This window comes from Panulirus ornatus, chromosome 23 (assembly GCF_036320965.1).
Source record: "Panulirus ornatus isolate Po-2019 chromosome 23, ASM3632096v1, whole genome shotgun sequence".
Classification (NCBI taxonomy): Eukaryota; Metazoa; Arthropoda; class Malacostraca; order Decapoda; family Palinuridae; genus Panulirus; species Panulirus ornatus.
Window position 1 is genome coordinate 109,401 of NC_092246.1, and position 17,351 is coordinate 126,751.

General features: G+C 39.8%; 1 protein-coding gene across 4 annotated transcripts in view; it reads right to left on the minus strand.

Annotated features, from left to right (window-relative positions):
* The window catches only part of mim (missing-in-metastasis), a 323,746-nt gene that overhangs the window by 89,481 nt on the left and 216,914 nt on the right, over positions 1–17,351 (minus strand). For 3 of the 4 annotated variants that reach the window (XM_071676355.1, XM_071676354.1, XM_071676352.1), the window contains exons 10-11: positions 16,532–16,630; positions 4,659–4,809 (exon numbers count right to left, since the gene is read on the minus strand). In XM_071676355.1, coding sequence (XP_071532456.1) covers positions 4,659–4,809; positions 16,532–16,630 — 250 coding nt within the window. The remainder of the gene's footprint in view (positions 1–4,658; positions 4,810–16,531; positions 16,631–17,351) is intronic. The other variant, XM_071676353.1, reaches the window with a different exon arrangement.

Consider the following 17,351-nt stretch of genomic DNA (forward strand, 5'->3'; position numbering starts at 1 on the left):
AGCACCATCTTCTGCTCTCTCAAATATACTCTTTTTATTTCTGCAAATCTCTTTTACCCTCGCGTTACTTACTCGATGAAACCACCTCACACCACATATTGTCCACAAACATTTCATTTCCAACACATCCACCCTCCTCCATACAACCCTATCTATAGCCCATGCCTCGCAACCATTAAACATTGTTGGAACTATTATTCCATCAAACATACCCATTTTTGCTCTCTGAGATAATGTTCTCTCCTTCGACACATTCTTTATTGCTCCCAGAACCTTCGCCCCCTCCCCCACCCTGTGACTTACTTCCGCTTCCATGGTTCCATCTACTGCTAAGTCCACTCCCAAATATCTAAAACACTTCACTTCCTCCAATTTTTCTCCAATCAAACTTACATCCCAATTAACTTGTCCCTCAACCCTACTAAATCTAATAACCATGCTCTTATTCACATTCACTCTCAACTTTCTCCTTTCACACACTTTTCAAAACTCAGTCACCAACCTCTGCAGTTTCTCACATGAATCAGCCACTATAGCTGTATCACTTCCTAGGCCCTCTCATCCACAACAGACTGCATACTCATCCATCTCTCCAGAACCCATGCATTTACCTCCCTAACCACCTCATCATAAACAAATTAAACAACCATGGGGACATAACATACCCTTGCCGGAGACAGACATTCACTAGGAAACAATCACTCTCCTCTCTTCCTACTCATACACATGCCCAACATCCTTGGTAAAAACTTTTCACTGCTTCTAGGAACTTACCTTCCACACCATATACTCTTAAAACCTTCCACAAATCAACTCTATCAACCCTATCATATGCTTTCTCCAGATCCATCAATAAATATGTAATCCAATAATGCCTGCTGACTCTCTCTCCTACTCACACATCTATACTTGTGTATGTCCCTCTTTGTAAACCAGGTATTCCTAATCACCAATCCTTTTTCAGCCCACAACTCTACAAGCTGTTCATCATTTCCATTCATGATACTGAATACTCCATGACTCATCCCAAAGTTATACCATCAACTGCCACATTACACACCACATTCAAATTGCCCAAAAATAATACCAGGTGTCTTGCATAAGAAAATGCTGACATACTCACTTAGCTGCTCCCAAAACACTTGTCTCTCATGATCTTTCTTCTTATGGCCAAGTGCATAAGCACTAATAATCACCCACCTCAACTAGAATTCACTTCCTACATTATTTCACAGTCCCACAACTCCAGCTTCAGGAGTAGTGCTACTCCATTTTTTAGCTCTTGTCCTCTCACCAACCCCTAACTCTACTCCTAGCACATTTTCCAAACCATTCTTCACCTTTGTTTCACTCAGACTGATCATTTAGATTTTGTCCTTAAACATTATTCCTAACACTCCTCTCTTCTCATCTCTGATACATCCACACACATTTAGGCACCCTAGCCTGAGCCTTCAAGAAGGATAAGCACTCCTTGCTTGGCTCCTTCTTCTGTTCTATATTTTAGATATCTAACATATATTCACTCAATTTAGCATCCGCAAAACTTTGAATGATGGTTTCAAAGCATCAATTCACTTTTCATGCTCAATAATTGAAATGCCTTTAATCAGCGATCATGCATTCTTAATCTCAGAGTATTCTTGACTAGCATCAGCTTACTAAATGAACATTTCCTTGAGCAGTTTGTGATCATTATGAAGAGGTATATTCTCAGATAAACATATTCATTGGGAAAATTTTCCTCAGGCCTTTGCTCATACAGAGTTTAACAATATCTTGAGTAAACATTTCTTTGTCCAGATCTTGTGGTCTGATCTCAGCTTGCCAGGCATGAGTCTGGTCAGCCACATGCCCATCCCTTAATCTGTTACTGATTTCAGGCAGAGTTTATTTACACCTGAACCACAAAGGAACATGAACGAGAGGAAAAACAAGTGTATTTGATGAGTTGCATATCTAAATGTATGAATAATGTTAATGAAAAATGACCTATGGATCAAAGTCCTGCTTCATGGCAGAAATATTTTATCAAGGCAAAGAAAAACCAATTAAAGAATAAATATTCATGAAGAATAAGTAAGACTTCTTTATGGTGTAAGCAATCTTGAAGTAACACGGGACCTCCTAGTTACAATGAGATTCACTTGCATTGCCTAATGTTTGGCTCACCTAAAATAGAATGTCTGCATCTCCACAGAGGTTGTGAATCACTCATTAACCCCTAGAAAGCTTACATTCTCCAGTCATCTGGAATGGACATACACTCTCACAGAGCAAAACACCAACCATTTTAGACATCACATACAGCAAACACATGATATTCACTCTCCACACCAATAACATCAACAACCTGCAAAACACAAAAAATTGTGCACTCAGAATGATCAGTAGCTCCTTAGCCAACACAAACATTCAACACCTAAACAATGAAACAAATATAATTCCAATACAATCCCACCTCAACATTCTCAGCACTCTTCCTGTTTAAACAGCTCTATTAACTAATCATCATCCCCAATTTAAAATAAAAAGCTTACCCCTGCCTCACATTTCAGCAATTTCTACTCACAGATCAACCACCCCCAACAAATCTTATACTGACAAAACATATACCCACTGAAATAACACATAAGGCTCTATGCAACTGTCCTCCCAACTCAGTCTTACACTCCAACCCTCCTGACATACACCCATCAGAAGCCACACACAGGTCGCACCTTCCTGTCTATTCTTAATATTGTCTATCCATACAACACAATAAACACCATTTCAACATATGCCAGGACCCATCATGTCCACAATGCAACTACCACAACAAAGATGAAGAACACTTACAACTAAACTGCCCTGCACTTGTACACACATCACTACAATCTATGACCTATGGTCCTGACCAGTGGATGTAACCAGCTTCCTGAGCAATGCTGGAGCCTCATAAAGACTGACAGGCCTACTGGGGCAAGAAGTAAGTAATGTCCTACAACAAGTTTAATATAAGGAAAAAAAAATTAATTTGTAAAAATTTGTATGCAATGACATTTGTTTACCAATGTTTCTGGACTCTGCCTGCTGGTAGTTACGTCACAAGTGAAAAGTTACCTTGAATAAGGGTACATCACCATCAACGAATGAAAAGCAGTATAGTCTTGTCAAAGCATTTGTTACTCCAGATGAATCTATCATTCCTCTGCTCCTGGTTGAAGTACAACCTTGAAGCAGCAAGAACCCCATGAAAAGGGCCCTAGGGTTGTATAATCAAGACTTAGTCAATCAATTTGTCCCTGCCCAACAATTACACGTTAAGAATTTGATTTAATGTTTCATCATTCCAGAGCTACAGCACCTGCATAAAAATCAATTCCTCCTAATTAACCCATTCACTGCAGCAGGCTTGAAGCACTAAAACAAAAATCAGTCTACAACATCAGAACTAAGAATTACCATTACAACGTAAATACAAAAGCATTATAAAACCTAACAGTGCAACAAATTATCAAACTCAAAGTTTTCCAGTAGTAGGTGCTGTCAAGCACATGACTCATGTCACATATATGGGACAGCCACAGTGAATGGCTAATACACAAATTTATGCACCTATGTGCCCCATCTAATTAGCTTCTCATCTAACTAGGGGTACTTATGGTGTGAGTATGAAGTTCCCATCATATACTGTTTTTGTGTTAACAAGTGTCTAGAGAGTAAGAGACACTAACAGACAGACACATGAGTGAGGACATAACATCCCACATACACAATACAAAGCGGTGGGCATTAAAAGGGTGACCACTGCTGTCACATTTTCCCTGAACTACTGTGCCATGCATGACTAGACTATGGGTGTTTAAAACCTCAACTGAACTTGTTGCTTACATTTAATGATCAGCCAAGCTTATCAATCCAAAGGAAATAAGGTAATTACTAAACTCCTAACCATAATGTTCTACAGCTTGCAAAACCTGCATCAGAACTTTGAGTGATAACATCAACATTTTTTTTTTTTTTTTTTTTTTTTTATACTTTGTCGCTGTCTCCCGCGTTTGCGAGGTAGCGCAAGGAAACAGACGAAAGAAATGGCCCAACCCCCCCCCCCATACACATGTACATACACACGTCCACACACGCAAATATACATACCTACACAGCTTTCCATGGTTTACCCCAGACGCTTCACATGCCTTGCTTCAATCCACTGACAGCACGTCAACCCTTGTATACCACATGACTCCAATTCACTCTATTTCTTGCCCTCCTTTCACCCTCCTGCATGTTCAGGCCCCGATCACACAAAATCTTTTTCACTCCATCTTTCCACCTCCAATTTGGTCTCCCTCTTCTCCTCGTTCCCTCCACCTCCGACACATATATCCTCTTGGTCAATCTCTCCTCACTCATTCTCTCCATGTGCCCAAACCATTTCAAAACACCCTCTTCTGCTCTCTCAACCACGCTCTTTTTATTTCCACACATCTCTCTCACCCTTACGTTACTTACCAAAATTTAGAGTGATAAAAGCTATTTCAACACACCAAATTACACTCAACTCTGAAATTTCATATTTCTTCTGAAGATAAGTAAGTCGTACTTCAAGAGATACATCTAAAGCTAAAAGGATACAGTAAATTGTTCCTTCACATAATACAGTAACTACTCCATACCTGAAGAGATTGTGTGAGGCCTGTCTGAGAGCTGTGGTGCAGCCTTGTGATGAAGAGATGGGTCAGTGAGGTTGGGCCAAGTTGCATTGGATGTGGCAGGAGATGGAGTACTGCCTTCTGATCCACATGACTGCTCTGACAAACCTGACGCCTGGAATTCATTTACCAACAATCAGATATTTTCCAAAATGAAAGAAAAAAGTACAGAACAGCATTAGGCAAACTTGAAAATCAAGATGCAGAGCAAACATACATGGTTGCAACTCTTAAATATACGACAAAAATTAAATGCACTACAAAGCTTTCACAATGCACTCTTCCACTACACATTTTTGTCATAATGCACATGAACTATGTTGATGAAAATCAGAAATCCTTACCAGGGAATAAGGATCTCATGATATGAAAGCAGGGTGGCATAATATACATGGTTACATATGTTAATAGTACATGTTACAAGACCACCTCCATGAGGATATACCATTGATTAAGTCACCTTTGGTAGAGCTGTATCATTAGAAGTACTGTCCACCCCCATATATAGAAAACACTTCATTTCCTCCAATTTTTCTCCATTCAAACTTACATCCCAATTAACTTGTCCCTCAACTCTAATGAACCTAGAAACCTTGCTCTTATTCACAATTACTCTCGGCTTTCTTCTTTCACACACTTTTCCAAACTCAGTCACCAACTTATAGTTTCTGCAGTTGCTCCAAGAAGTGAATATAACAGCATATTTAGAGTGGGAGATGTATAAAAGAAAGAGACAGGAGGTCAAGAGAAAGGTGCAAGAGGTGAAAAAAAGGGCAAATGAGAGTTGGGGTGAGAGAGTATCATTAAATTTTAGGGAGAATAAAAAGATGTTCTGGAAGGAGGTAAATAAAGTGCGTAAGACAAGGGAGCAAATGGGAACTTCAGTGAAGGGCGCAAATGGGGAGGTGATAACAAGTAGTGGTGATGTGAGAAGGAGATGGAGTGAGTATTTTGAAGGTTTGTTGAATGTGTTTGATGACAGAGTGGCAGATATAGGGTGTTTTGGTCGATTTGGTGTGCAAAGTGAGAGGGTTAGGGAAAATGATTTGGTAAACTGAGAAGAGGTAGTAAAAGCTTTGCGGAAGATGAAAGCCGGCAAGGCAGCAGGTTTGGATGGTATTGCAGTGGAATTTATTAAAAAAGGGGGTGACTGTATTGTTGACTGGTTGGTAAGGTTATTCAATGTATGTATGACTCATGGTGAGGTGCCTGAGGATTGGCAGAATGCGTGCATAGTGCCATTGTACAAAGGCAAAGGGGATAAGAGTGAGTGCTCAAATTACAGAGGTATAAGCTTGTTGAGTATTCCTGGTAAATTATATGGGAGGGTATTGATTGAGAGGGTGAAGGCATGTACAGAGCATCAGATTGGGGAAGAGCAGTGTGGTTTCAGAAGTGGTAGAGGATGTGTGGATCAGGTGTTTGCTTTGAAGAATGTATGTGAGAAATACTTAGAAAAGCAAATGGATTTGTATGTAGCATTTATGGATCTGGAGAAGGCATATGATAGAGTTGATAGAGATGCTCTGTGGAAGGTATTAAGAATATATGGTGTGGGAGGCAAGTTGTTAGAAGCAGTGAAAAGTTTCTATCGAGGATGTAAGGCATGTGTACGTGTAGGAAGAGAGGAAAGTGATTGGTTCTCAGTGAATGTAGGTTTGCGGCAGGGGTGTGTGATGTCTCCATGGTTGTTTAATTTGTTTATGGATGGGGTTGTTAGGGAGGTGAATGCAAGAGTTTTGGAAAGAGGGGCAAGCATGAAGTCTGTTGGGGATGAGAGAGCTTGGGAAGTGAGTCAGTTGTTGTTCGCTGATGATACAGTGCTGGTGGCTGATTCATGTGAGAAACTGCAGAAGCTGGTGACTGAGTTTGGTAAAGTGTGTGAAAGAAGAAAGTTAAGAGTAAATGTGAATAAGAGCAAGGTTATTAGGTACAGTAGGGTTGAGGGTCAAGTCAATTGGGAGGTGAGTTTGAATGGAGAAAAACTGGAGGAAGTGTTTTAGATATCTGGGAGTGGATCTGGCAGCGGATGGAACCATGGAAGCGGAAGTGGATCATAGGGTGGGGGAGGGGGCGATAATTCTGGGAGCCTTGAAGAATGTGTGGAAGTCGAGAACATTATCTCGGAAAGCAAAAATGGGTATGTTTGAAGGAATAGTGGTTCCAACAATGTTGTATGGTTGCGAGGCGTGGGCTATGGATAGAGTTGTGCGCAGGAGGATGGCTGTGCTGGAAATGAGATGTTTGAGGACAATGTGTGGTGTGAGGTGGTTTGATCGAGTAAGTAACGTAAGGGTAAGAGAGATGTGTGGAAATAAAAAGAGCGTGGTTGAGAGAGCAGAAGAGGGTGTTTTGAAATAGTTTGGGCACATGGAGAGAATGAGTGAGGAAAGATTGACCAAGAGGATATATGTGTCGGAGGTGGAGGGAACGAGGAGAAGAGGGAGACCAAATTGGAGGTGGAAAGATGGAGTGAAAAAGATTTTGTGTGATCGGGGCCTGAACATGCAGGAGGGTGAAAGGAGGGCAAGGAATAGAGTGAATTGGAGCGATGTGGTATACAAGGGTTGACGTGCTGTTGGTGGATGGAATCAGGGCATGTGAAGCGTCTGGGGTAAACCATGGAAAGCTGTGTAGGTATGTGTATTTGCGTGTGTGGACGTATGTATATACATGTGTATGGGGGTGGGTTGGGCCATTTCTTTCGTCTGTTTCCTTGCGCTACCTCGCAAACGCGGGAGACAGCGACAAAGCAAAAAAAAAAAAAATTTAGAGTTATCAATCTTCTTTCTTTTTTTATTATTTTTCATTATTTTGCTTTGTCGCTGTCTCCCGCATTTGCGAGATAGCGCAAGGAAACAGATGAAAGAAATGGCCCAACCCACCCCCATACACATGTATATACATACACGTCCACACACACAAATATACATACCTCTACATCTCAATGTACACATATATACACACACACAGACATAAACATATATACACACGCACACAATTCACACGGTCTGCCTTTATTCATTCCCATCGCCACCTCACCACACATGGAATAACATCCCCCTCCCCCCTCATGTGTGCGAGGTAGCGCTAGGAAAAGGCAACAAAGGCCACATTCATTCACACTCAGTCTCTAGCTATCATGCAATAATGCCCAAAACCACAGCTCCCTTTCCACATCCAGGCCCCACAGAACTTTCCAGGGTTTACCCCAGATGCTTCACATGCCCTGATTCAATCCAGTGACAGCACGTCGACCACGGTATACCACATCGATCCAATTCACTCTATTCCTTGCACGCCTTTCACCCTCCTGCATGTTCAGGCCCCGATCACACAAAATCTTTTTCACTCCATCTTTCCACCTCCAATTTCGTCTCCCGCTTCTCCTCGTTCCCTCCACCTCCGACACATATATCCTCTTGGTCAATCTTTCCTCACTCATTCTCTCCATGTGCCCAAACTATTTCAAAACACCCTCTTCTGCTCTCTCAACCATGCTCTTTTTATTTCCACACATCTCTCTTGCCCTTACATTACTTACTCGATCAAACCACCTCACACCACATATTGTCCTCAAACATCTCATTTCTAGCACATCCACCCTCCTGCGTATGACTCTATCCATAGCCCATGCCTCGCAACCATACAACATTGCTGGAATCACTATTCCTTCAAACATACCCATTTTTGCTTTCCGAGATAATGTTCTCAACTTCCAAACATTCTTCAAGGCTCCCAGAATTTTCGCCCCCTCCCCCACCCTATGATTCACTTCCGCTTCCATGGTTCCATCCGCTGCCAAATCCACTCGCAGATATCTAAAACACTTTACTTCCTCCAGTTTTTCTCCATTTAAACTTACCTCCCAATTAACTTTACCCTCTATCCTACTGTACCTAATAACCTTGCTCTTATTCACATTTACTCTTAACTTTCTTCTTTCACACACTTTACCAAACTCAGTCACCAGCTTCTGCAGTTTCTCACATGAGTCAGCCACCAGCGCTGTATCATCAGCGAACAACAACTGACTCACTTCCTAAGCTCTCTCATCCACAACAGACTGCATACTTGCCCCTCTTTCCAAAACTCTTGCATTCACCTCCCTAACAACCCCATCCATAAACAAATTAAACAACCATGGAGACATCACACACCCCTGCCGCAAACCTACATTCACTTTCCTCTCTTCCTACACGTACACATGCCTTACATCCTCGATAAAAACTTTTCACTGCTTCTAACAACTTGCCTCCCACACCATATATTCTTAGTACCTTCCACAGAGCATCTCTATCCACTCTATCATATGCCTTCTCCAGATCCATAAATGCTACAAACAAATCCATTTGCTTTTCTAAGTATTTCTCACATACATTCTTCAAAGCAAACACCTGATCCACACATCCTCTACCACTTCTGAAACCACATTGCTCTTCCCCAATCTGATGCTCTGTACATGCCTTCACCCTCTCAATCAATACCCTCCCATATAATTTACCAGGAATACTCAACAAACATATACCTGTGTAATTTGAGCACTCATTCTTATCCCCTTTGCCTTTGTACATATATATATATACATATATATGTACATATATATGTATTCCTATGAGTCCACGGGGAAAATGAAACATGAAAAGTTCCCAAGTGCACTTTCGTGTAATAATCACATCATCAGGGGAGACACAAGAGAGAAATATAACAGTCAGTTGATATACATCGAAGAGACGAAGCTAAAACGCCATTTGGTAAACATGTGATTGTCCAAAACATACAACGAGCGTTCATAAACTTATCATTTTACAAATTTTATCAACAATCAAGTTATCTAATTTGTACAGACCATCACTAATATTAAGATTATGATTCTTTGTGTATTTAATAATAGAAAATTCAATGATATTTCTCTTGGTAATAGAGTTAAGAGTTAACAACTGAGATGGCGTTACTCCAGTCAATACAATGATCATAGTTTTTAACATGATTAAACAAGGCATTTGATTCTTGTCCCATTCTTATACTATATTTATGTTGCTTAAGTCTAACAGAAAGATCCTTATCAGTCTGACCAACATAAAATTTATCACAGTTTCCACAAGGAACTTTATAGATGCAACCAAGAGAATTTTCTGGTGAATTCCTGTTAAAGATATTCTTTAGAGTATTATTGTTGCTAAAGGCAACATTTACATCAAAGGATTTAAGCAACATGGGAAGCAAAGTGAAATTATTATCAAAAGGGAGAACTAAAAGATTCTTGGTGTCAATGGGAGGTTTGGGATCAACTCTATAAAATGATTTCTTTGCTAACTTAAGGGATTTATCAATGAAAGATCTAGGGTACTTTAACTTAGATCCAATAGAATATATCTTCTCAAACTCATCATCAATAAACTCTGGACTGCAAATACGTAATGTCCTTAGGAACATAGATTGAAATGATGATAATTTAACTCTGTCATGTTGAGATGAGTAATAATGGATATATGAACATACATTGGTGGGTTTTCTGTATATGCTAAACTTAAACTTGTTTCCTTGTCTATGAGTCATGCAATCTAAAAATGGTAACATACCATTATTTTCATTTTCTACAGTAAATTTGATGGAAGGTAATAAATTGTTAAGTAAGGGAAGAAATATTTGTAAATTTTCATTTGTTGGCCAAACACAAAGAACATCATCTACATACCTAAACCAAATTGCATTAGAAGGTAAGATATCCTTTAGTAATTTTGTTTCAAAAAATTCCATATAAAGATTACTTAGTACAGGTGAAAGAGGGTTACCCATTGCCATACCAAGCATCTGGGGTAAACCATGAAAAGTTCTGTGGGGCCTGGATGTGGAAAGGGAGTTGTGGTTTCGGTGCATTATTACATGACAGATAGAGACTGAGTGTGAACGAATGGGGCCTTTGTTGTCTTTTCCTAGCACTACCTCGCACACATGAGGGGGGAGGGGGTTGTTATTCCATGTGTGGCAAAGTGGCGATGGGAATAAATAAAGGCAGACAGTATGAATTATGTACATGTGCATATATGTATATGTCTGTGTGTGTATATATATGTATACATTGAGATGTATAGGTATGTATATTTGCGTGTGTGGACGTGTATGTATATACAGGTGTATGTGGGTGGGTTGGGCCATTCTTTTGTCTGTTTCTTTGCGCTACCTCACTAACGCGGGAGACATCGACAAAGCAAAATAATAATATAATAATATTCCTATGAGTCCATGGGGAAAATGAAACACGATAAGTTCCCAAGTGCACTTTCGTGTAATAACCCCATCATCAGGGGAGACACAAAAGAGAAATATAACAGTCAGTTGATATACATCGAAGAGACGAAGCTAAAACGCCATTTGGTAAACATGTGATTGTCCAAAACATACAACAAGTGTTCATAAACTTATCATTTTACAAATCTTATCAACAATAAAGTAATCTAATTTGTATAGACCATCACTAATATTAAGATTATAATTCTTTGTGAATTTAATAATAGAAGATTCAATGATATTACTCTTGGTAATAGAGTTAGAGTTAATAACTGAGATGGCGTTACTCCAGTCAATACAATGATCATAGTTTTTAACATGATTAAACAAGGCATTTGATTCTTGTCCAGTTCTTATACTATATTTATGTTGCTTAAGTCTAACAGAAAGACCCTTACCATTCTGACCAACATAAAATTTATCACAGTTTCCACAAGGCACTTTATAGATGCATCCAAGAGAATTTTCTGGTGAATTCCTGATTAAGATATTTTTTAGAGTATCATTGTTGCTAAAGGCAACATCTACATTAAAGGATTTAAGCAACATGGGAAGCAAAGTGAAATTATTATTAAAAGGGAGAACTAAAAGATTCTTGGTGTCAATGGGAGGTTTGGGCTCAACTCTATAAAATGATTTCTTTGCCAACGTAAGGGATTTATCAATGAAAGATCTAGGGTACTTTAACTTAGATCCAATAGAATATATCTTCTCAAACTCATCATCAATAAACTCTGGACTGCAAATGCATAATGCCCTGAGGAACATAGACTGAAATGATGATAATTTAACCGTGGACTCATAGGAATATCTTGATCACGCGCAAAATTGTGATCCTTTCCAATATATGCAGTCTGTTGGGGATGAGAGAGCTTGGGAAGTGAGTCAGTTGTTGTTCGCTGATGATACAGCACTGGTGGCCGATTCATGTGAGAAACTGCAGAAGCTGGTGACTGAGTTTGGTAAAGTGTGTGAAAGAAGAAAGTTAAGAGTAAATGTGAATAAGAGCAAGGTTATTAGGTACAGTAGGGTTGAGGGTCAAGTCAATTGGGAGGTAAGTTTGAATGGAGAAAAACTGGAGGAAGTAAAGTGCTTTAGATATCTGGGAGTGGATCTGGCAGCAGATGGAACCATGGAAGCGGAAGTGAATCATAGGGTGGGGGAGGGGGCGAAAATCCTGGGGGCCTTGAAGAATGTTTGGAAGTCGAGAACATTATCTCGGAAAGCAAAAATGGGTATGTTTGAAGGAATAGTGGTTCCAACAATGTTGTATTGTTGCGAGGCGTGGGCTATGGATAGAGTTGTGTGCAGGAGGGTGGATGTGCTGGAAATGAGATGTTTGAGGACAATATGTGGTGTGAGGTGGTTTGATCGAGTAAGTAATGAAAGGGTAAGAGAGATGTGTGGAAATAAATAGAGCGTGGTTGAGAGAGCAGAAGAGGGTGTTTTGAAATGGTTTGGTCACATGGAGAGAATGAGTGAGGAAAGATTGACCAAGAGGATATATGTGTCGGAGGTGGAGGGAACGAGGAGAAGTGGGAGACCAAACTGGAGGTGGAAAGATGGAGTGAAAAATATTTTGAGTGATCGGGGCCTGAACATGCAGGAGGGTGAAAGGTGGGCAAGGAATAGAGTGAATTGGATCGATGTGGTATACCAGGGTTGACATGCTGTCAATGGATTGAATCAAGGCATGTGAAGCGTCTGAGGTAAACCATGGAAAATTCTGTGGGGCCTGGATGTGGAAAGGGAGCTGTGGTTTTGGGCATTATTACATGACAGCTAGAGACTGAGTGTGAACGAATGGGGCCTTTGTTGTCTTTTCCTAGCGCTACCTCGCACACATGAGGGGTAAGGGGGATGTTATTCCATGTGTGGCAAGGTGGCGATGGGAATAAATAAAGGCAGACAGTATGAATTATGTACATGTGTATATATGTATATGTCTGTGTGTGTATATACATGTGTACATTGGGATGTATAGGTATGTATATTTGCGTGTGTGGACGTGTATGTATATACATGTATATATATATATATATATATATATATATCTTTCTTTTTCTTTCAAACTATTCGCCATTTCCCGCATTAGCGAGGTAGCGTTAAGAACAGAGGACTGGGCCTTTGAGGGAATACCCTCACCTGGCCCAATTCTCTGTTCCTTCTTTTGGAAAAAAAAAAAAAAAAAAAAAAAAAAAAAAAAAAAACGAGAGGGGAGGATTTCCAGCCCCCCGCTCCCTCCCCTTTTAGTCGCCTTCTACGACACGCAGGGAATACGTGGGAAGTATTCTTAATCCCCTATCCCCAGGGATAATATATATATATATATATATATATATATATATATATATATATATATATATATATATATATATATATATATATATATAATCTTACTTCTTCATCCCACCACTCACTACCCTTTCTAATCAACCCACCTCCCACTCTTCTCATGCCACAAGCATCTTTTGCACAATCCATCACTGATTCCCTAAATACATCCCATTCTTCCCCCACTCCCCTTACTTCCATTGTTCTCACCTTTTTCCATTCTGTACTCAGTCTCTCCTGGTACTTCCTCACACAAGTCTCCTTCCCCGTGCACATATATATATATATATATATATATATATATATATATATATATATATATATTTTTTTTTTTTTTTTTTTGCTTTGTCGCTGTCTCCCGCGTTTGCGAGGTAGCGCAAGGAAACAGACGAAAGAAATGGCCCAACCCACCCCCATACACATGTATATACATACGTCCACACACGCAAATATACATACCTACACAGCTTTCCATGGTTTACCTCAGACGCTTCACATGCCCTGATTCAATCCACTGACAGCATGTCAACCCCGGTATACCACATCGATCCAATTCACTCTATTCCTTGCCCTCCTTTCACCCTCCTGCATGTTCAGGCCCCGATCACACAAAATCTTTTTCACTCCATCTTTCCACCTCCAATTTGGTCTCCCACTTCTCCTCGTTCCCTCCACCTCCGACACATATATCCTCTTGGTCAATCTTTCCTCACTCATTCTCTCCATGTGCCCGAACCATTTCAAAACACCCTCTTCTGCTCTCTCAACCATGCTCTTTTTATTTCCACACATCTCTCTTACCCTTACGTTACTTATTCGATCAAACCACCTCAAACCACACATTGTCCTCAAACATCTCATTTCCAGCACATCCATCCTCCTGCGCACAACTCTATCCATAGCCCATGCCTCGCAACCATACAACATTGTTGGAACCACTATTCCTTCAAACATACACATTTTTGCTTTCCGAGATAATGTTCTCGACTTCCACACATTCTTCAAGGCTCCCAGGATTTTCGCCCCCTCCCCCACCCTATGATCCACTTCCGCTTCCATGGTTCCATCCGCTGCCAGATCCACTCACAGATATCTAAAACACTTTACTTCCTCCAGTTTTTCTCCATTCAAACTTACATCCCAATTGACTTGACCCTCAACCCTACTGTACCTAATAACCTTGCTCTTATTCACATTTACTCTTAACTTTCTTCTTTCACACACTTTACCAAACTCAGTCACCAGCTTCTGCAGTTTCTCACATGAATCAGCCACCAGCGCTGTATCATCAGCGAACAACAACTGACTCACTTCCCAAGCTCTCTCATCCCCAACAGACTTCATACTTGCCCCTCTTTCCAAAACTCTTGCATTCACCTCCCTAACAACCCCATCCATAAACAAATTAAACAACCATGGAGACATCACACACCCCTGCCGCAAACCTACATTCACTGAGACCCAATCACTTTCCTCTCTTCCTACACGTACACATGCCTTACATCCTCGATAGAAACTTTTCACTGCTTCTAACAACTTGCCTCCCACACCATATATTCTTCATACCTTCCACAGAGCATCTCTATCAACTCTATCATACGCCTTCTCCAGATCCATAAATGCTATATACAAATCCATTTGCTTTTCTAAGTATTTCTCACATACATTCTTCAAGGCAAACACCTGATCCACACATCCTCTACCACTTCTGAAACCACACTGCTCTTCCCCAATCTGATGCTCTGTACATGCCTTCACCCTCTCAATCAATACCCTCCCATATAATTTACCAGGAATACTCTACAAACTTATACCTCTGTAATTTGAGCACTCACTCTTATCCCCTTTGCCTTTGTACAATGGCACTATGCACGCATTCCGCCAATCCTCAGGCACCTCACCATGAGTCATACATACATTAAATAACCTTACCAACCAGTCAATAATACAGTCACCCCCTTCTTTAATAAATTCCACTGCAATACCATCCAAACCTGCTGCCTTGCCGGCTTTCATCTTCCGCAAAGCTTTTACTACCTCTTCTCTGTTTACCAAATCATTTTCCCTAACAGTTGACTAGTCCCTCAATCCTACTGAACCTAATAACCTTCCTCTTACTCACATGTACTCTCAGCTTTCTTATTTCACACACTTTACCAAACTCAGTCACCAGCTTCTGCAATTTCTCACCCGATTCAACCACCAGCGCTGTATCATCAGTGAACAACAACTGACTCACTTCCCAAGCCCTCTCATCCACAACATATTGCATACTTACCCCTCTCCAAAACTCTTGCATTCACCTCCCTAACAACCCCATCCATAAACAAATTAAACAACCATGGAGACATCAAGCATCCCTCCTGCAAACTAATATTAACTGGGAACAAATCACTTTCTTCTCTTCCTACTCGTACACATAACTTACATCCTTAATAAAAACTTTTCACTGTTTCTAGCAACTTACCTCCCACATCATATACTCTTAATACCTTCCACAAAGCATCTCTATCAAATGCCTTTTCCAGATCCATAAATGCTACATACAAATCCATCTGCTTTTTTGCGTATTTCTAACATACGTTTTCAAAGCAAACACCTAATCCACACATCCTCTACCACTCCTGAAACCACACTGCTCCTCACCAGTCTGATGCTCTGTACATGCCTTTACCCTCTCAATAAATACCTTCCCATATAAATTCCCAGGAGTACTCAACAAACTTATGCCTCTGTAATTTGAACACTCACCTTTATCTCCTTTGCCTTTATATAATGGCACTATGCATGCATTCCGCCAATCCTCATGCACTTCACCATGAACCATACATACAATGAATATCCTAAACCAACTAGTCAACAACAGTCACCCCCTTTTTTAATAAATATGTCACTTCTACCTTTAACCTATACTAAATTACCTACTCTATAATTAGCACCATATATTAATCATTCCTGTGATGCGGTATATTTAAGGTATGATAACAGCACAATGAAAATGCATGTCTGATATACATAAAAGATAACTGCATCTATCAGCACTATATATCAAATAGGAATAAGGTAATAAAGACAAGGTATCAACTTGATGTTGAGTCTTGCAACAATTAAAAAGTTAACATTTTAATAATTATTAAACAAATGTGATGAAGTGTTAAAGTTACCAAAGACCATAAACATCAGAATGCTGTCAATAGTGTGACCAAATGTACCTGGATGGCAGTAGAGGTGTGAGGATGTAGAGAGTGACAGAGCGTGTCCTGCGAGGTAAAGCCCGAGTCCTGCGATGACACACTCACCAGCCTTGTACCCTATTGGCAATAACATGACACTACTACAACACAAAGCAAAACTCAGAAAAAAGTAAAACTATAACAATAATCAAAACAGGATACAGATAGAATAACCTCCATTGAGTTGTCACTATAACAACAAATGGCATCAGGTGAAAATAATAACAGGCACAAATTAATCATGAAGGATTATAGAGCATAGACTCATCTATGTTTTAACTGATAAATAACAAAATTTCAGTATTCATACATTACCATAAAATAAAAATGAGGTTACAGAATAGACTAGACACCAAGAAACACCAAAAGGCAATATAAAGACAGATAAAATAGTCAATACTTTATATATTGTATCACAGACTTACTAAATAAATATAGAAGAGTAATATCACAGTGGCTAACAAGGATCTAAAGCAAATATTCATCAATTACAAGTGATTAGAAATAATACTGACATCTATAAAAAATGGTTGTGAATCTCAATATACTGAAGAAGAAAAAGTCTTAACATAGCACATGAGCACTAATGACAAAATGTGACAAAATGAGGCCTCTAACAGTGCATCAAGAAGATAGATAAGAACAGTCAATTACATCTATCTTACTGATCAGCTTACCAGAAAAGATTCAGGCAAAATAAATTATCCATCATGACTGATATGTACATTTCTCTTGTAGCAACATTCATTTCATTACTACAGTACTTACCTGCTACCTACGAAAGGTTGGAATGAGTGCA